This window comes from Oncorhynchus tshawytscha, linkage group LG06 (assembly GCF_018296145.1).
Source record: "Oncorhynchus tshawytscha isolate Ot180627B linkage group LG06, Otsh_v2.0, whole genome shotgun sequence".
In the NCBI taxonomy this organism is placed as follows: domain Eukaryota; kingdom Metazoa; phylum Chordata; class Actinopteri; order Salmoniformes; family Salmonidae; genus Oncorhynchus; species Oncorhynchus tshawytscha.
Genome location: NC_056434.1, coordinates 36,264,186 through 36,284,604, shown reverse-complemented (window position 1 = coordinate 36,284,604; position 20,419 = coordinate 36,264,186). Strand labels below are relative to the sequence as shown.

Genomic DNA, 20,419 nt, shown 5'->3' with positions numbered 1-20,419 from the left:
TACATGATTACACATTTCATAGTTTGTTGCCTTCACTATTATTCTATGTAGAAAAATAGTCAAAATAAAGAAAATCCCTGGAATAAGTAGGTGTGTCCAAAACCTTACTGTAAATGGATAATGAGCTGGATTGCCTGTCTTTGCAGTTTGTGTATTTTCTTTTGCGCTCGTTAGAATATTTAGCTAGCAGAGTCCATGGAAATGTGCTATTACTTGTGCTAATTTAGTTAGCATTCTGGCAATAGACACCGGATGGGCTTTTTTGGCACTTTTTTGTGTACTAAGTCGATAATACCATAAATCACAGAGAAGGACGGTATGACGATTAGAAAATCTGGATACCGCCCAACACTAATAGAGAGATATACACAGGTGTCGAAAGCATTCCACAGGGAATGCTGGATGTCCTTCGGGTGGTGAACCATTCTTGATACACATGGGAAACTGTTGAGCGTAAAAAAAAACTAGTAGCGTTGCAGTTCTTGACACACTCATACTGATGCGCCTGGCACCTACTACCATACCCTGCTCAAAAGCACTTAAATATTTTGGCTTGCCCAATCCATCCGCACAATCCACGTCTCAATTTTCTCAAGGCTTAAAAATCCTTCTTTAACCGTTCTCCTCCCCTTCATCTAGACTGACTGAAGTGGATTTGACAAGTGATATCAATAAGCGATCATAGCTTTCACCTGGATTCACGTGGTCAGTCTGTCATTGAAAGAGAAGGTGTTTCTAATGTTTTGTACACTCACTGTATGTGATCGTATACAAATGTAAGCACGGTTAAAATTATTGTCTTAGTCAAATATTATCTGTTAAGGCTTCTTACAGTCAATTTGCAGTCTGGCTGAAGCCTGGACTGCCCTGTTATTCGATTAGCCTTTAGCTAGCTAGCTGCCCTACCTCTGTGTCCTGAATAAGAATGCCTACTTTGTCTGGGAATAGCCTATTTCCCAGGTGCTCAAAGTGCTTTACATACTAAAGGCAGGAAGTTAAGGACTCACCTCAACTACTAACATGTAGCATGTGAGTGATGCCATGGCAGCTGTATTGCACCAGAAGGTTGTACCAGTCCATGCAGTACAGTACCATTGTCCTTTTAGCTCCCTGCTCTGCCTCTGTCTGGTGGATGAGAATCATTACTCTGGTTTCTTAACCCCCCAGAATACAACGCTATTTAGCCAGTGGTTAGCCCTGGTGTGGGCGGCCTTCACACAAATTGGGTTTTTCGTGCAGAGCTGAAAGTAAAGGTCATATTCAATCAGATATCCCCCATGACTCATTAATGAGAATTTGTTTATAGAAATTATGTAGCCAAGGGGGAACGGACTAGAGTGCTGGCTGACTGGCTGATCTGGACATGCAAATGACTTGTTTGTACACACTGAGACCCATGTGCATATGCAACTCAGACAATGTATAAACACACACACACACACACGCATGCACTAACAAATATAAGCACACAAACTCACAAGCAAACCTATGTACTTGTACACTCACCTCATACACAATAATAGTTCACACTTATTTTCTTCACACATGGTTACACACGCACCTTGATCATATCCAAGGAAATATGCTGCTATCTCGATGCCCCAGTAGCTTTTGCTATCTTCCTTCCTGCATCCTATCCCCATGACAACCAGTTGAAAAGTTTGGCCCAGGGAGTCATACAAACCTGGCCTGCATTTCCTGCTTTCTCTCTGCCAGCATACATTCTTCCTGATAGGACTGAGTGTGCTTCTCTCTCTCTTTCCCTCTCCCCCTCTCTCGCTCGCTCTCTCTCTTTCTACTTCAGACTGAACTCCCTCCCTGCCCCTCAGACAATTGCGCTCCAGCAAAGAGGTCAGCCAGAGCCATGTTAATACTGCCGCTCGCTTTGACAAAGCATTCAACATCTACAGCACTCAGAGAAAAAAAGCCTAATATCTCCATGTTCTTGTAATACATTATTACATTAAGTTATTTGGTTACTGTGTTGCAAAGCCAATGCAAGGTCAATCCCCTGTACAAATGAAGCATTTTTCACAGTACATCTGTGTCCCAAATGAACACATCTAATACAGAACTCCTGAAATGCAGAGTTTTGTGTGCCTATTGTTTACAGATGGCGCCGACAGATATGGCAGATCTGCTTCTAGCTCCTAAGGGTGGAAAATAGATTGTGTGCGTGTCTCAGTAGTTTGGTAGTTTGCACCTACATACATACATACATACATACAGTGGGGCAAAAAAGTATTTAGTCAGCCACCAATTGTGCAAGTTCTCCCACTTAAAAAGATGAGAGAGGCCTGTAATTTTCATCATAGGTACACTTCAACTATGACAGACAAAATGAGAAAATAAATCCAGAAAATCACATTGAAGGATTTTAATGAATTTATTTGCCAATTATAGTTGAAAAACTTTTGTTATTGACCAAATACTTAATCTCAATACTTTGTCATTGCCAACAAAGGGTATATAACAGAGGTCAAACGTTTTCTGTAAGTCTTCACAAGGTTTTCACACACTGTTGCTGGTACTTTGGCCCATTCCTCCATGCAGATCTCCTCTAGAGCAGTGATGTTTTGGGGCTGTTGTTGGGCAACACAGACTTTCAACTCAAGATTTTCTATGGGGTTGAGATCTGGAGACTGGCTAGGCCACTCCAGGACCTTGAAATGCTTCTTACGAAGCCACTCCTTCGTTGCCCGGGCGGTGTGTTTGGGATCATTGTCATGCTGAAAGACCCAGCCACGTTTCATCTTCAATGCCCTTGCTGATGGAAGGAGGTTTTCACTCAAAATCTCACGATACATGGCCCCATTCATTCTTTCCTTTACACGGATCAGTCGTCCTGGTCCCTTTGCAGAAAAACAGCCCCAAAGCATGATGTTTCCACCCCCATGCTTCACAGTAGGTATGGTGTTCTTTGGATGCAACTCAGCATTCTTTGTCCTCCAAACTTTTTTTTTTACCAAAAAGTTATATTTTGGTTTCATCTGAACATATGGCATTCTCCCAATCCTTCTTCTGGATAATCCAAATGCTCTCTAGCAAACTTCAGACGGGCCTGGACATGTACTGGCTTAAGCAGGGGGAAACGTTTGGCACTGCAGGATTTGAGTCCCTGGCGGCGTAGTGTGTTACTGTTGGTAGGCTTTGTTACTTTGGTCCCAGCTCTCTGCAGGTCATTCACTAGGTCCCCCCGTGTGGTTCTGGGATTTTTGCTCACCGTTCTTGTGATCATTTTGACCCCACGGGGTAAGATCTTGCGTGGAGCCCCAGATCGAGGGAGATTATCAGTGGTCTTGTATGTCTTCCATTTCCTAATAATTGCTCCCACAGTTGATTTCTTCAAACCAAGCTGCTTACCTATTGCAGATTCAGTCTCCCCAGCCTGGTGCAGGTCTACACCTTTGTTTCTGGTGTCCTTTGACAGCTCTTTGGTCTTGGTCATAGTGGAGTTTGGAGTGTGACTGTTTGAGGTTGTGGACAGGTGTCTTTTATACTGATAACAAGTTCAAACAGGTGCCATTAATACAGGAAACGAGTGGAGGACAGAGGAGCCTCTTAAAGAAGAAGTTACAGGTCTGTGAGAGCCAGAAGTCTTGCTTGTTTGTAGGTGACCAAATACTTATTTTCCACCATAATTTGCAAATAAATTCATAAAAAATCCTACAATATGATTTTCTGGATTTTTTTTCTCATTTTGTCTGTCATAGTTGAAGTGTACCTATGATGAAAATTACAGGCCTCTCATCTTTTTAAGTGGGAGAACTTGCACAATTGGTGGCTGACTAAATACTTTTTTGCCCCACTGTACATACATACATGTAAATGTGTTCTATGTATGGAGAGGAGAGGAGAGCTAACGGGGCTTACTGGTCCATGCCCTCTTAGTGGAGTTTAACCCCCAACCTTATCGAAGGAGGGAGAGAGGGGAAGAGAGGTGGGAGAGAGGGAAGATGGTGAGAGAAGGAGAGAGAGAGGTGGTGATGGCATGGACAAAGAACAGAGAGAGAAAAAGGGGGAGATGGGAATATAGGCAGAAAAAGTAAGGGGATGAAAATTAATAAATCCCAGAAAGCTGGCTGTTTGGCCATGATCCTTCCAGCTCCACCACAATGTCTCTGAGCTTGTGTGTGTGTCTGCGAAACGTGCATGCAACATGTGTTTCTTTTCTCTCGCTTTCTCTCTCTCGCTTCATCTCTCCCTTGTCCCTCCATGTCCTCCCGGGGCCAGTGGGAGTGTGGAGCTTATGGAAAGTCTGTGTCATGGAGGAGAAGCCAGAGAGGATTGTGGGGCTTACAGAGGGAGTGTGTGTGTGTGGTTTAATATCTGTTGTTACAGCTCTGTCTCAGACACACTCCTCACACACCACAGAGGAGAAGAGACCATCTATTTCAACATTAAAGGAACACCTTTTTTTATTACACACATTGATAATAAAAAATACATCAGAACTGAGAGAAGTAAGTAGGGGAGGAAAAGGAAAGAGAGGAAAGACAAATGTAGAAGAGGAGGAAGGGGAGGGGCTAGAAAAAGATAGTAGAGGAGCGAAGAAGAAGAGAGAGCAGTAGAAGGATGGGGAGAGGAGTGCAGAGTAGATGCAGAGGGATGTAGAATAGGTCTGGTGCAGTCCAGACGCTTAATGGATGACTGATCAATGAGCTTCTGCAATTAATACCACAGACCAGGATGAAATATTGATTAAGGCCTTGCTCTCTTTCTTTCTTCCTCTCTCTCCCCTCTCTTTCTCCTCTCTCTGTCTTTCTACTTCAGATTGAACTCCCTCCCTGCCCCTCAGACAGTTGCGCTCCAGCAAAGCGGCTTCCCTGAAATCTACAAAAGAAAAATAAATGCTAATGTGCCGTTGTAGACCACACATTGTCGGATGCACTGAGTTGAAACAAGGCTATTAGAAGATATGAGCCCCTCTGATGAATATTGCAAAAGAGTCTTTATTGGAGAGATCTATCACTGCACTAAACAACGCTCATTCTCTACACCAAGTAGCCTGTCTGTATCGCTCTGTCTTACCATCCTTTAAAAAAGCCAGCTTTCTAAATGCAGATGCGTTCGAAATGATGTTTTCATAATTGATATTGCACACACTTGTCTTGACAGAAGGTTACTGGCCCTGTGGCATCACCAACTAGGAAAACATTTGCTCATAATGCCTTGATGGTTTATGATGTAGGCTGATTGAAATGTTGTTATTTTCAATCATTGTAAATACGTACAGCATATGGGAGTAATTTACTGCTCCTCTTTTGCACATCGGTAACATCGCTTGAACGTTGTTGGCCTGGCGTGATCATAAAGTTCCATTAAAGTTTCAGGGCCAAGAGAAGGCAAGGCTGAAGGCTGCTCTTTAGGGCCAACCTACTGTAGGTTGTTCTCCCTCAGAAGGTTATTGTATTGTACGGCGCCAGACTGGGCCAGGACTCTGAAGGGGCCAGATTGATTAGTTTGATTTTCCAGCCTCCTAGCAGACTGCCTCAGTCTCTGGCTGCCCTCCTTTCTTTCACCCAGACTCCATCACCCATCGATTTTCCTTCCCTCACAAACGCACAGGCAAGGTCAGATAATGTCCTTTCAACTCCTGGTCCTCTCTCACCGACGACGATGCGCAGCCTATAGGGAGGAGGTCAGTGACCTGGCAGTGTGGTGCCAGGACAACAACCTCTCCCTCAACAACAGCAAGAATAAGGAGCTGATCATGGACTTCAGGAAACGGAGGGCCGAGCACGCCCCCATCCACATTGACGTAGCTGAAGTTGAGCGGGTCAAGAGCTTCAAGTTCTTTGGTGTCCACATCATTAAGGAATTATTATGGTCCACAGCCACCAAGACAGTCATGAAGAGGGCACGATAAACACCTCTATCCGCTCAGGAGACTGAAAAGATTAGGCATTGGCCCTCAGATCCTTAAAAAGTTCTACAGCTGCACCATTGAGAACATCTTGACTGGCTGGATCACTGCTTGGTATTGCAACTGCTTGGCATCCGACTGCAAGGCTCTACAGAGGGTAGTGAGTACGGCCCAGTACATCCCTGGGGCTGAGCTCCCTGCCATCCAGGACCTCTATACCAGGCGGTGTCAGAGGAAGGCCCTAAGAATGACCTATCTACCTCAAGTACCCCTGCACATCGACCTGGTACTGGTACTCTGTGTATATAGCCAACGATTCGGAACTCATTGTGTATTTATTCCTCATGTTTATTATTTTTCTATTATTAAAATATATATATATATATATATATATGCATTGTTGGGAAGGGCCTGTAAGTAAGCATTTCACTGTTTGTCTACAACAGTTTACAGTTTACGAAGCATGTGACATAACATTTGATTGGATTTGAAGAAACAATCATGTGTTTTAATATGCGCTGCTTTTCATTGTGTCCATCTATGATAAAGGGACTCAGATGAATCTCCAGCTACTCAAAGGTTCAACAGTATGTGTGCTATGCAGCAATGGCCTTCGTTTGGCTGCATGAAAAGGGAAAACCTTAGTATTTTATTAAAGCAATGAAAAAATGTTTGCTGCTTGGAAGTTTTATGGTAAACAAATTTGATATTAAGAATGCTCTCTTGGATAAGGTTTAGGAGAGATTTGAAAGGAAAAGCACTCACCCCTGAAGTGTGCGTGCGTGCGTGGGCATGCCGCTTGTTTGTGCTTCCGTCCATGTGTTAGTGTGTGTGCCTGTGAGATCAGGTTGTGTTTTACTGCTGGTGATAGACTTTTCTAGAGGAATCGGCCTGACTGCAGGCCATTCGGTTTCATTTTCTCCTGCTGCGCTGAACACTGCCACTAACTTTGGAAGCCATTCAACACAGAAAAAAAAACTGGGGCTGGTTTTTTGTAAACAGCTTCTATTTAGGCTCAGAGAAAAAGGAAAAAAACTTGGCCCGGAATGAAAGAAGTTCAACTAAGAGGGAGAGAGTCACAGGAGGGTTGGGAGAGGGAAAGAGGTAGGGGGGAGAGGTTGAAGAGCAATGCTCTGAGTGGAAAAAACAACAACATGGAAGTTCTTCAATTTAGAGAGGTGTAGAGCGAACAATTCCAGGCAACAAAAACAAAGAGAAACAAGGAAAATGTAATAACAGGGTCTGAGTTTTATTTTGTTAAGTCTCTGCCCTCTTCACTCCCCTTATTTTACTCCAAAATGGCTTTTTTATGTCCTGAGAGCTGCACTCTGTTCTACCTGTGAAGGACGAGGCGACCTCCAACCGGATGTGATACAGTGGTTCCTCAATTAAAAGTTGTTTCATACCACGCTATAGCATCCGGTTTACTACCCACCTCCACAGGGGTGCATCTCAATGGTCTTAAATGGCTTCGTACCCACAAATCATTCTCAGCTTGAATTCTCACTTTCTTAGGAGGCCAAAAGAAATACAAACAAGACATATGTGATAGACGGGAACCTGTTTTTATTGTTTTCTACAGCAAAGTGAGACGGAGTGAGAGCAAATATGAAGAAAAAACAACAACCTTTGATGTTTCTTCATTGTTTGCGGACAAATTAGCTTTAATGTACACCTACACAGCCTGTTTAGATCCTTGCTTTTATGTTGTGCTTCAGCTCGGAGCCATGTCTTTTTTTCTCCCCAGCGTTTGTTTAATGAATGTGATATACCACCCATGCAAAATGGGCTTTAAGCGCTCAGGCCCACCTCTGTGGCAGTAAACAAAGGCTTCCAGAGTGTACGCACACACACACACACCCACTCTTCAGCCAGGAGAGGAGAATATGCGGGTGCTCTGCATACCCCTCCATCTACCACACATTATCGACACAGCTTGAAAGAGCTCATAAATCGGCCTACCACAATAGATTGTAAGGGGAGAAATGTGAGCCCCTAGCATATGAAAAATCGCTGTGGACAGGCCGATTCTCTTTTGTTATTAAGAGTGGGGGAAACACAGGGAGATGTTTGGGTGTTGGCTGGCTGAGAGGTGTACTGTGTACCCACTCAGTACACCGCCTTTAGGGGGTTTGAGGCCTTGCTTTCAAATGCTGGGTTTTACTAGAGCCGCCTGTTATGTATGCAGTGTCTGTGCCCACATACTGGTGGCTAACTGGTTACTGGCAGTGGTTGCTCAACTGGCTGCTAGCTATGCAACCTACTTGGTAGCTCTTGTATGAGGTGGATTACTTAGACAGAAAGTTTGATCTATACTTTAAGCACCTGAGTTACTGAGCTTTTGTGTTGCATACATTTTCCAGGGGGAATTAACCATTGACTAAAACATGTTTTCAGCTTTCTCTCTCTCCAGTTAGTGGATTTCTAATCTAGATAACACTCTCAGGGGTTCTTTGATTTGCACAGTAGCATGTGTGATGGCAGGTTTGGGTCACACTATGGGACAGACTCCATGTGCAAATCCAATGCACTTCTCAAAATGCCAATCCTGGCCCTAGAATGCCACTATCTGCAATGGATTGAAAAGCAGTAACCAAGTAACCAAGGTCTTTCTGGTCTGACTTCTCCCCACAAGTCTCTGTCTGTGGTGTAGCAACTTCCTGCACAGTGTTTTCCTCCTCCAGAGAGGGGAGATCAATATATCTGAGGCAGGCAGCTGAGGTTCGGTGCTACTGGTGTTAAACGGTGCCGAATGATGGGGGTGGAGGCTCGTCAATCTCCTCGTCAATCTCCTGGCTGTCCACTGAGATCTGTCCTCTGGCCCCCTCTCCATCTACCCTCCGTTAGACTGACTGGTGTTGGATCTATTCCAACGGTCCCCTCCACTATCTGTTCTCTTTTTGTCTGTCTGCTTTCTGCCTGCTCTCCTTCCTAACTGCTTTTCATTCTGTCTCCAACCAGTAGCTCTTAAGCTGAGGGCAGTAGGCCAATAGAGAAAGTGCAAAGAAGTACTGCAGGATAAGTAGAACTGATTAATTCACTGACCTTTAGTATGACAGAACAACAGTTCTGTATTCAAAGTGCACCATTGCCAAAATGCCAATAAGAGGATCCTTTAAGGCCATGAATGACACTCCATCAACATCCTGTAATATACAGTGGTTGTCTTGAATTGTCCCATATAACACATCCCTCTCTCCCTACCTTTCTCCTCCTCTCTCTCACTCCTTCTCTCCCGCTCTCTTCCTGTCCTGCTCTTCATCTCTCTCCTTTCTTCCCCCCCCTTTCTTTCCCTCTCCTCTCTATCTCTCTCCTGCTGTCCTTCCTTCCTTCTCATTCTCTCTTCTTCCTTATCTATCTCTCTCTCTCGCTCTCTACTTCTCTCATCCCCACAGCTCAACTCTATTATGACACACTTAAAACTGCATCCATCCATAGATATTTCTGCCATCATCCTAAATAACAGACTCTTCTCTCCCCCTCTCTCTCTCTCCCTATCTCCTCCCCACAGCCAAGATAAAGTCCAAGTGTGCTCCGACGTTTTTCGCCTGTGCCAACGGGATCCACTGTATCATCGGGCGCTTCCGTTGTAACGGCTTCAGTGACTGTCCTGACGGGAGCGACGAGGAGAACTGCAGTGAGTATCCCACGGCAACCACCTCCCATCCCATAATAATCCCTTACAAACCAAACCTCATCGTGACCCTAATATACAATTATTATGGAAACCACTCTCTATTTAGCCACATACTGTATTCACACTCAGGTTGGTCTTCTGGACCTATAGTCAGTTCGATTTGTCCTCTTGTTAGCAGACACAGTACAGAGATAGGGATCATTTGGGAGCCAGCTGTAGTATATTATAGTGGAGGATTGGGAGAGGGATTGGTGGGAGTGGTGTCTCTGTTCCTGTCTCTCTCCATCTCAACTGAGCAGCTTTTAACAAACCAATCACTCTCCATCGTCGGAAACACTATGCATAGCCCGCAGGCCCCCACGCCGACGCGGCTTACACATCTAATCTAGCTATTTCAATGGAGCTGTTCTCCCTCCGTGTGCTCTGGGCTGGGAGCGGCGCACTCTCAGAGCCGACCACATCATCTCCATTGGGTAATAGTCAGAATCGTCTCACAAGATAATTCCGCCTAATTCTGCCCAGGCTTGGAACATAGGCCAAGCAGCACAGAGTGCAAAGAGGAATCAGAACTTTTCTGATGTCTCTCATGCTAGTTGGAGTTAGATTTGTTTGTATCTAATCAAAAACCCTGATCAAATGGTTTTACCGTATTTCTCGATTCCGTGTGATGTGTTACAGTTTTTCATTACTCCCCTCTTCAAATTTCTGATAATTTTGGATAGTCTAAAATCCCAACGTTTCTGTTAAATTGGACTGTGTTACAGTATATGTTTTGGATTTAGGTTTGAAGTTTCTCTTTTTTTTGTTGGACAGCTTCTGCTCTTTAGTTTAACACTTAAAGTGCCAGGCCTCGAGGGACCCCACTTTGAGCCAATGACGTGTCTTTTGGGATGTCAACATTCTAACAGTCTAATAAATAAATGTAATACTATCGGGAAAATAATCCTTTGGTTGTGTTTATGAAGGTCTTAGGTAACATTAGAATACGGAAAAATATATATTTTTACATAATAGCATTTTTATTACTTTGTTACTGTAGGCTATGTGTAAAAATGAAAAAACACTAAAAGCACAGAATTTCAAGTGAAATTCTATTCATGGTTTTGCCTTTGTACAACTATGTTAAAAAAAAGTATGTGCGTTGGAACACGGTAACAACTTGATTTTATAACGACACAACAAATGCAAATACCCAAACCGCTAAGACGCACGGTCAGCAAGACACACAGTCAAATTAATAAATGATCATTATCCTAAACATCAGTATCAGTTCAAAGTGGGCTTGATAAATAGTCAAATCAGCACGAAAGCAAAAATAGTCCATTATTGTCATTTATTGGACATATTATTTTTGGCCTCACTCGTGCCTACAGTAAAGCATCTGTCTTCATGCAATGGCATCAGTTCGATCTCTGTTAGCTGTTATCCCTTGTCCTGTAGTCAACACAAATCTTTGTCGCTTTTTCTTGCTTTGCAACTCTTCCCATAAACATGTCACTTACAGATGTCCTAGGTTCTGTTCCGTGTGCAACTGCCAGGTGAGCTGTGCACAGTTTGGTCTCTGCACTTTTAGTGTTAAGGTTATAAAAACAAATCAAAACAATGCCTACAGTATGTTTATCACATACCTAATCTCTAACCCCTGACCTCTAACCTCTGAGTCATGTTGTTGTACTCTCACAGCAGGTAACCCGCTGGTGTGCTTGGAGGCCCGCTTCAAGTGTCGTAACGGGCGCTGTGTGGACCGCAGCTTCCTGTGTAATGGACAAGACAACTGTCAGGACAACAGCGACGAGGAACACTGCCTCACCACCGCAGGTAAGGAGTTATATGCTACATAACTAAACGCTAAAACACGGCTACATGCTAATGACCACCGTAGAAAGGCAGCCATTCGACAGTTACATGCCAACTACTTGAAACATAGGAGCATTGCTTGACCACTGCAGGTATGCAGTTACATGCCAACTACTTGAAACATAGGAGCATTGCTTGACCACTGCAGGTATGCAGCTGCATGCTAACTATGCGCAAACTACACACTATCACGGCTACAAGCTAATGGGATCACAGTCACAGGGCACCATTATTATCCTTAACTGTGTTCGCCAGGATTCAATACTTGGCTTCCTCTTACACTCCAAGCCAACTTTTGCAGTCAGTAGCAAGACTCTAGCTTGTTGTTCCTGCAGAGACAGTTGACATGTACCTCCATACACATCTCCCAGACCCCCGTGGCCTTCAGAACAGATTACAGCAGAGAAGCTCAGGGTTTACCGTGTTTATTTTCCCTCTGTGCTGAGGAGGAGAAGGGGAATTTAATCTACATAACACACACACACCCAAAGGTATACACACACACACCATCTATGTTCCCTCCCCTAGCAGTTCCTCTCTCTCTCTCTCTCTAAAATAATAGCTGAGCTGCTGCAGGTGACAGATAAGGCAATAATATCTGCTTTAAGACACCTGAGCTCAGCCTACAATCCTGTCTTCCTCTCCACACACACCTCTTCTTCTCCTTCACCTCTTCTACTGTCCTCTTCCCCCCCACACCCCAATTCTTCTATATATATATTCTCCTCCAGTCCTACTCCCCACACTCACTGCTTCTTTTTGTTCTCTGCATCTCTACCTGTCCTCTCCTCTTCCCCCACACTCCCCTCTTCTCCTCTTCCACTCCCCTCTTCTCCTCTTCCACTCCCCTCTTCTCCTCTTCCACTCCCCTCTTCTCCTCTTCCACTCCCCTCTTCTTCTCTTCCACTCCCCTCTTCTTCTCTTCCACTCCCCTCTTCTTCTCTTCCACTCCCCTCTTCTTCTCTTCCACTCCCCTCTTCTTCTCTTCCACTCTTCTCCCTCTTCTCTTCTCCCCCCACTCCCCTCTTCTCTTCTTCCCCACTCCCCTCTTCTCCTCTTCCACTCTCCCTCTTCTCTTCTTCCCCCCACTCCCCTCTTCTTCTCTTCCACTCCTCCTCGTCCACTCCCCTCTTCTTCTCTTCCACTCCCCTCTTCTTCTCTTCCACTCCCCTCTTCTCTCTTCCACTCCCCTCTTCTTCTCTTCCACTCCCCTCTTCTTCTCTTCCACTCCCCTCTTCTCCTCTTCCCCCACACTCCCCTCTTCTTCTCTTCCACTCTTCCCTCTTCTTCTTCCTCTTCCACTCCCCTCTTCCCTTCTTCTCCTCTTCCCCCCACACTCCACCCCTCTTCTTCTCTTCCACTCCCCTCTTCTCCTCTTCCACTCCCCTCTTCTCCTCTTCCACTCCCCTCTTCTCCTCTTCCACTCCCCTCCTCTTCCACTCCACCCCTCCTCCTCTCTTCCCCCCTCTCCCTCTTCTTCCTCTCTTCCCCTCTTCTTCTCTTCTCCTCTTCTTCTCTTCACCTCTCCTCTTCTCCTCTTCCACTCCCCTCTTCCCTCTTCTCCCCTCTCTTCCACTCCCACCCCCCTCCTCTCCACTCCCCTCTTCTTCTCTTCCACTCCCCTCTTCCTCTCTTCCACTCCCCTCTTCTTCTCATTCCCCACCTCTCCTCTTCTTCTCTTCCACTCTCCTCTTCTCTCTTCCCCCACTCCCCTCTTCTTCTCTTCCACTCCCCTCTTCTTCTCCTTCGCCTCTCCTCATCACGCTCCTTTTCTTTTTCTCTGCCTCTACTCCTTTCTTCCTACCCCACATGTCATTTTCCTTCCCTCCTTCTCCTCTTCCTCCTCTGCTCCCTTACCCCCACTACATTCTTCTTCTCCTCCTCAGCCTGACCTCCTCTCCTCCTATCTTACTCTCTGGTGTCCTCCTAGCCGCCTCCCTGGATTGTGTATCTGCTAGGTCGGACATCTCCTGTAGTCAAATGCTGTTTGGGTTACCTGCCTCTAAGGTGTCTGATAATTAAATCTAGCCTACTCTCAGCATTTCTATTTTTATTGTTTCATTCCTACAATCTGATTTAGGTCATTTGGCACTGTTAGGCAGCCACGAAGGATGGCCGCTATGTTGCTTATCTATTTATTTATTGCATAATTGGTTTTGGAAGGGGGAAGTGGCAAACAATGTAATATAGCAATATACAAGCATTTATAAATGCACTGATCCAATAACTGCTAAGAGAGGGATATGCGAGATATGTAGAGGGAAGGATAGGGGGTGATAGGGGGTGTAATATAGGGAAGGATAGGGGGTGTAATATAGGGAAGGATAGGGGGTGTAATATAGGGAAGGATAGGGGTGATAGGGGGGGTGTAATATAGGGAAGGATAGGGGTGTAATATAGGGAAGGATAGGGGGTGTAATATAGGGAAGGATAGGGGTGTAATATAGGGAAGGATAGGGGGTGGGGGTGATAGGGAAGGGGGTGTAATATAGGGAAGGATAGGGGTGTAATATAGGGAAGGATAGGGGTGTAATATAGGGAAGGATAGGGGGTGTAATATAGGGAAGGATAGGGGTGTAATATAGGGAAGGATAGGGGGTGATAGGGGGGTGTAATATAGGGAAGGATAGGGGGTGTAATATAGGGAAGGATAGGGGGGTGTAATATAGGGAAGGATAGGGGTGTAATATAGGGAAGGATAGGGGGTGTAATATAGGGAAGGATAGGGGTGATGGGGGTGTAATATAGGGAAGGATAGGGGTGTAATATAGGGAAGGATCGGGGTGTAATATAGGGAAGGATAGGGGGTGTAATATAGGGAGTGTACAGAGAGAGAATACGAGAAAAATAGAGAGCAATAGCAAAGGTAGGAATAAAATACATGAAAGGTTGGAAGAGAGGTAGATAGGAGAGGGATAGTGAGAATGAGAGATGGTGGAGCTGATATAGATCAAAGACAGAGGAATAGTGAAATAGAAGCCAGAGGAGGGGAATTGAATAGATAGAAGTGACCGAGAGGGACATTTAGAGAGGTGGGCAGTAGTCTGAGAGAAAGAGATTTCCCTTTCCTCTCAAATCTGTGTTTGGGTGCACAGTGTTTGGAGTTAGGAACAGGACCCCCCCCACACACACACACACTTGAATACTGGGGTCCAGAGAAACACTCTACATACCCAAGCACCAAACATACACACACTCTAAAGCAATAATACATCCAGTATGACTCCCTGACCATCAGCAGTTTAATATCAGGATGTTTGTGAATGTGAAATAGTGAGAGACATGCAGAGGGCTGCTTAATGACAGACTGTGGATGAAGTATTCTCTTTGAGTTGGAAAGTTGGAGAGTTTATTTTCTAAGTAATAACATGAATTCACAGAATGGGTGAAAGTTGTTTCAAATCTGCTAAGAAAGGACATTCTTTCAAAGTACAGCCATTGAATTGTCTCAGTAGACTAATGGCACAGTGTATTATGCATATGGTGATGTTGGAGTGATTCATTCTCACATCTGATGACCATCTCTGCTGAAGTTGTGAGAAATGGATGGAGAGAGAAACAAAACAAAGAGAAATAAGGTAAAGGAGGATTTGATGGTTGTGTAAGCTTTCAACTGGCTTTGTGGATTTCTGAAGACATTGCATGCTTTGTCTGATCGCCGGCATCAAAGGCTTTTGTTTTGGCACGCTCCCTGTATGCGCACGCCCGTCTGTCTGTGTGTGCGTGCGTGTTTGAATAATCAGCACCTCCCTCTTCAGTAGACTGTAGAAAACATAGATCATTTTTAAAGTTATCTACGTTTCCACTTTTTCGAAAAAATTTAACGTAACCATTTTGAAATAGAGTTTATCATTAAATATTTACATTCCAAACAATATGCAGGAATTCAGAAATGCAGTGTGGATTATGTTAGTGTCTTCATGTAGAGTAGAGCTGACAAAGGCTCTGGAAAACTTCTCCATTATTGTTCTTTTTCGCATCTACCTTCAACCAAAGCTCTGTTTCATGTCCCCAGTCCCAAACCTTACTCACATTTCAGTATCTAAGGCACATTTGAATACAGATGCAATGTTTGTTGGACACATTTGCATGTCATTTACATTCATATCCCTTCGCATCACAACAAAGCCTATTTATAACCAACTTTCCTCATCAAGGTTATCCTGCAGCATTACTTTAAGGGATCGAACCATAGTGACTTGCTATGTTTACCACTCCCCCTCACAGATAGTCACACTGTACATCCTGATTGTTTGGAGGCCTGGTGACCATTAAACTGAAGTCCTTCAATGCTAAATATGTGGCAACTACAAACACTATCATATGCAACACACACACTTCACAAATGCAAAGATGCTGTAGAGTACACACACACACACACCAATACACCATGATATATTCAAGGCCTGCAGTCCAGTGTCATGCTGAACTGAAACCCTCTCGTCATAAATATGTCCGTTGCTGCTTCAGTAACCATACAACTGTCACAACATGTATTTGGTCAAATTACTGTCCCTGCCACCGACCCCATCAGTGTAATCAGTGGCCTACAGGTCCATAGAGGACTGTCAGACAGCCAATTAAATGTAAGAAGAGACCCAGAGGGAGCAGGGAAAGATGCTGACATTCGGGCTGTGAAGGTAATTGAATAACCATGTCACTGACGGTTATGGATGAAGACCATCATGTAAATAAAATAACCATCAAAACCATTTAAATGAACCTACGTTCATTTTAAGAGTTCAATTCTTTTTTGTTCGCTTCATTTTCATGGAGGTAAACTGGACCTAATGAGCCGGAGTGTCTGCTAATGATTATAAGCAATGATTTTGCCAACTGTCCATTCAACTTTCTATATCTCCTCCTCTTTCCAACTGATGATAGGTGCTATAGGCTATGGTACTTCAGTAAGATATGGTTTGATTTGTGGACTTCTTATACAATTCACATTTTAATTGCTTGCTAGTATAAATCTCTCTTCTTTTCAAAAAGGTTCAAACATCTTTCGACAAGGCTGTTCTGGCTTTGTGGCCTATAATGCGCTAGCGTTGTGTCAAATGGACAATGGGCAAGTCCTCTCCAACCTGGCATGGTATAATTTGATATGGCATATTTTAATTTATAGACTAATCAACGCTGATCATGCCCAGTCCTGAATGTTGCGAAAATTCTGTGCAACTTCCAGTGTACGTTTACTGTGAACACTGAGGCTGTGCCCACTTTAAGTTACAGTTTCAGACATTGGCCAAGTAGTCTACTGTGACTACCATCAAAAACAATGGAGAAAATGCATCCCATAACATTTTAACATGGAAATTGCTGTTTTATTATTCAGCCTTCAGTAGCAGCCAATGTGTGATGTTCAATGTAGGCCTACATTCCATGAGACTTTAGACATTAACCTCTTTATCCACTTGTCCTTCAGACAAGGATGTGACTGAAAATGTTGTTGCATTGTTTGATGCAAGAAACCACTTTAACTAAATAAAATGTATTATTATTTCCATACCATTATTACAGAGAATCAGACACATTATGCTACCCTCTGCATATTGGCTACTTGGCTGTCTCAAAATACAACACTGCCCCTTTAAGACAGAAAAAAGCTCTTTACCTAACATGCTTTTCAAAGAAGTCTAGAAATGTACATGTTTTGTGCTCTTGTAGGAAGCAATCACTCCTCTATTGCTGACTACAAATTATATATAACTGGGCTAATAACTCACTAACTGGCAAAGGATATGAACAAAATCTGCACATGTGGCTACATGCAGCTCTTGCTTTGATCTCAAGACAAACACATCTACTCAAGACCACAGCTGTAAACACAGTCCAGTTCAAATCCAAGTGTATTTGTCACGTGCCCCGAATACAACAGGTGTAGACCTTACAGTGAAATGCTTACTTACAGGCTCTAACCAATAGTGCGGAGAAAAAAAATGGTGTGTGTGTGTGTGTAGGTAAGTAAAGAAATAAAACAACAGTAAAAAGAAATGTGAAAATAACAGTAGCAAGGCTTTATACAGACACCGGTTAGTCAGGCTTAGTGAGGTAGTATGCACATGTGGGTATGGTTAAAGTGACTATGCATATATGATGAACAGAGAGTAGCAGTAGCATAAAAGAGGGGTTGGCAGGTGGTGGGACACAATGCAGATAGCCCGGTCAGCCAATGTGCGGGAGCACTGGTTGGTCGGGCCAATTGAGGAAGTATGTACATGAATGTATAGTTAAAGTGGCTCTGCATATATGATAAACAGAGAGTAGCAGCAGCGTAAAAGAGGGGTTGGGGGGGTACACAATACAAATAGTTTGGGTAACCATTTGGTTACCTGTTCAGGAATCTTATGTCTTGGGAGTAAAAACTGTTGAGAAGCCTTTTTGTCCTAGACTTGGCACTCCGGTACCGCTTGCCATGCGGTAGTAGAGAGAACAGTCTATGACTGGGTGGCTGGGGTCTTTGACAATTTTCAGGGCCTTCCTCTGACACCGCCTGGTGTAGAGGTCCTGGATGGCAAGCAGCTTTGCCCCAGTGATGTACTGGGCCGTACGCACTACCCTCTGAAGTGCCTTGCGGTCGGAGGCCAAGCAATTGCCGTACCAGGCAGTGATGCAACCATGCTCTCAATGTTGCAGCTGTAGAACCTTTTGAGGATCTCAGGACCCATGACAAATCCTTTTAGTTTCCTGAGGGGGAATAGGCTTTGTCATACCCTCTTCACGACTGTCTTGGTGCGTTTGGACCATTCTAGTTTGTTCTTGATGTGGACACCAAGGAATTTGAAGCTCTCAACCTGCTCCACTACAGCCCCGTCGATGAGAATGGGGACGTGCTCGGTGCTCCTTTTCCTGTAGTCCACAATCATCTCCTTAGTCTTGGTTACGTTGAGGGATAGGTTGTTATTCTGGCATCACCCGGTCAGGTCTCTGACCTCCTCCCTATAGGCCGTCTCGTCGTTGTCGGTGACCACTGTTGTGTCGTCAGCTAACTTAATGATGGTGTTGGAGTCGTGCCTGGCCATGCAGTTGTGGGTGAACAGGGAGTACAGGAGGGGACTGAGCACGCACCCCTAGGGAGCTCCAGTGTTGAGGATCAGCGTGGCAGATGTGTTGCTACCTACCCTCACCACCTGGGGGCGGCCCGTCAGGAAGTCCAGGTACCAGTTGCAGAGGGAGGTGTTTAGTAGTGCTTAGCTTAGTGCTGAGCTTTGAGGGTACTATGGTGTTGAACACAGAGCTGTAGTCAATGAATAGCATTTTCACATAGGTGTTCCTTTTGTCCAGTTGGGAAAGGGCAGTGTGGAGTGCAATAGAGATTGCATCATCTGTGGATCTGTTTGGGCGGTATGCAAATTGGAGTGGATGTAGTGTTCCTGGGATAATGGTGTTGATGTGAGGTAAATAGCGCAGATTCATATATGGCAATGGTCCATTTGCAGGTAGGCCTCCTGCAGCTCTGATTGGCTGTGCCGTTGAGTTGTGCGCAATAGAATCTTACTCCTATGCGTTCTGCCTATAACAAAATCTCTTGCATAGTTTGTTTTGTTCCGGTATGTTGCATTGAAAGTGGCTAATATTGCGTTGACTCGAGTAAAGGGAAATGTTGATAGTGTTAACTAACAGGGAAAACTCTAGAAAGTTGAGTGAATTTCAATCTTGTGCTTCTCTTTGTGGGCTGATATTTCTTCTGCATTCTGCACACCAGTCCAGGGAGCTCAGGGAGCTGCGCAGCAGTCTCAGTGCTACTGCTCACCCACGCACGTGCACAGCTTAGAGGGAACATTGCTCATGTGGTAATCTACTGCTTGTAAAACAGGCAATTTACCGTTAATCTCTCTCATTTGGTTACATTCATTTCTGTTAATGCATGTATTAATTACAGTAATTTACTGTTCTCATTCTCTGAGTGGAAACGTTTACAACCTGCTACACTTATGAGAAACAAGTTTTGGTTTATTTCATAACCATCATTTATGCACTCCATGTGAACAACGAGCATGTGTCTGCTTTCTTTGTCCTGCTCATGTTGACGGAGCGTGCACGCCGATTCAAGCGTAGAAGTACCTGCCCAGCTGGGCTTCTTAGTAATGTTTCTTCACCTCACACAGCATATCAACAAAGGTCTGTTTTTTTAATATATATTTTTTTACATCCTTTCAAATTATAATAGTTCCTCACAGTATTTGAAAAATCTTTCCAATTCTCTCTCCCTTGACAATCAGTGTTGCTAATAAATAGGCTATGGACATGTTGCATGTTTCTATTTGAATGATTATCATTTTCATCTTCATACTATAGCATAGCTTTCCCCTTCATACTTTCCTTGTCAATTCCTTCATACTTTTCCGTTAACCTCTCTGGGATAGGCGGGACACCTGTCGAAAACGTCCGGTGAAATTGGAGGACGCGCAATTCAAATAAATAATCATAAAAATGATGGATATTAAACATCTAGGTACATACAAGTGTCTTATTATCGGTTATATCTTACATTTTTGTTAATCTAACTGCATTGTCCAATTTACAATAGGCTTTACAGCAAAAGCATGCCATGTGATTTTTTGAGGACGGCTCCCCACATCAAAATATTTTTCAACCAGCACAGGCTTCAGAAAATCACAAATAGCGACTAAATATTCACTTACTTTTTGAAAATCTTCCTCTGATTTGCATTCCAAAGGGTCCCAGCTACAACATGCATGATCGTTTTGTTTGATAAAATCCTTCTTTATATCCCAAAATGTCAGTTTATTTGGCGCCATCGATTTGAGTAATCCACTCATTCACCCCCCCATGTAAACAACTGTGCAAACAGAGTTGTGCCCTCCCTTTTTTTTTTTTTTTTTTTTTTTTTTTTTTCTCCCCTATATCTGCCACTACATACTGTCTGTCTAAGAACCCATTGAAGCTGGCTTCTTAATCCTTGAGTTCAGAAGTTTTGGACACAGAATTTCTCTCTCCTTCCTCTTAGTAAAACTTCCGAGAGCCTCTTTTGAACTCCAGAGAAGCACCACGTCTACAGAGTATAATCTACATCTATATATTTAATATCGCCTTCC

At 43.9% G+C, this 20,419-nt stretch overlaps 1 protein-coding gene across 2 annotated transcripts in view; it reads left to right on the top strand.

The window, feature by feature from the left end:
* Positions 1-20,419, top strand: part of LOC112252507 (low-density lipoprotein receptor class A domain-containing protein 3) — a 121,818-nt gene that overhangs the window by 72,567 nt on the left and 28,832 nt on the right. Inside the window, exons 3-4 of one of the 2 annotated variants that reach the window (XM_042323232.1) lie at positions 9,378-9,503; positions 11,190-11,321. In XM_042323232.1, the coding sequence (XP_042179166.1) occupies positions 9,378-9,503; positions 11,190-11,321 (258 nt within the window). Of the gene's footprint in view, positions 1-9,377; positions 9,504-11,186; positions 11,322-20,419 lie in introns of both variants that reach the window. The other variant, XM_024423781.2, reaches the window with a different exon arrangement.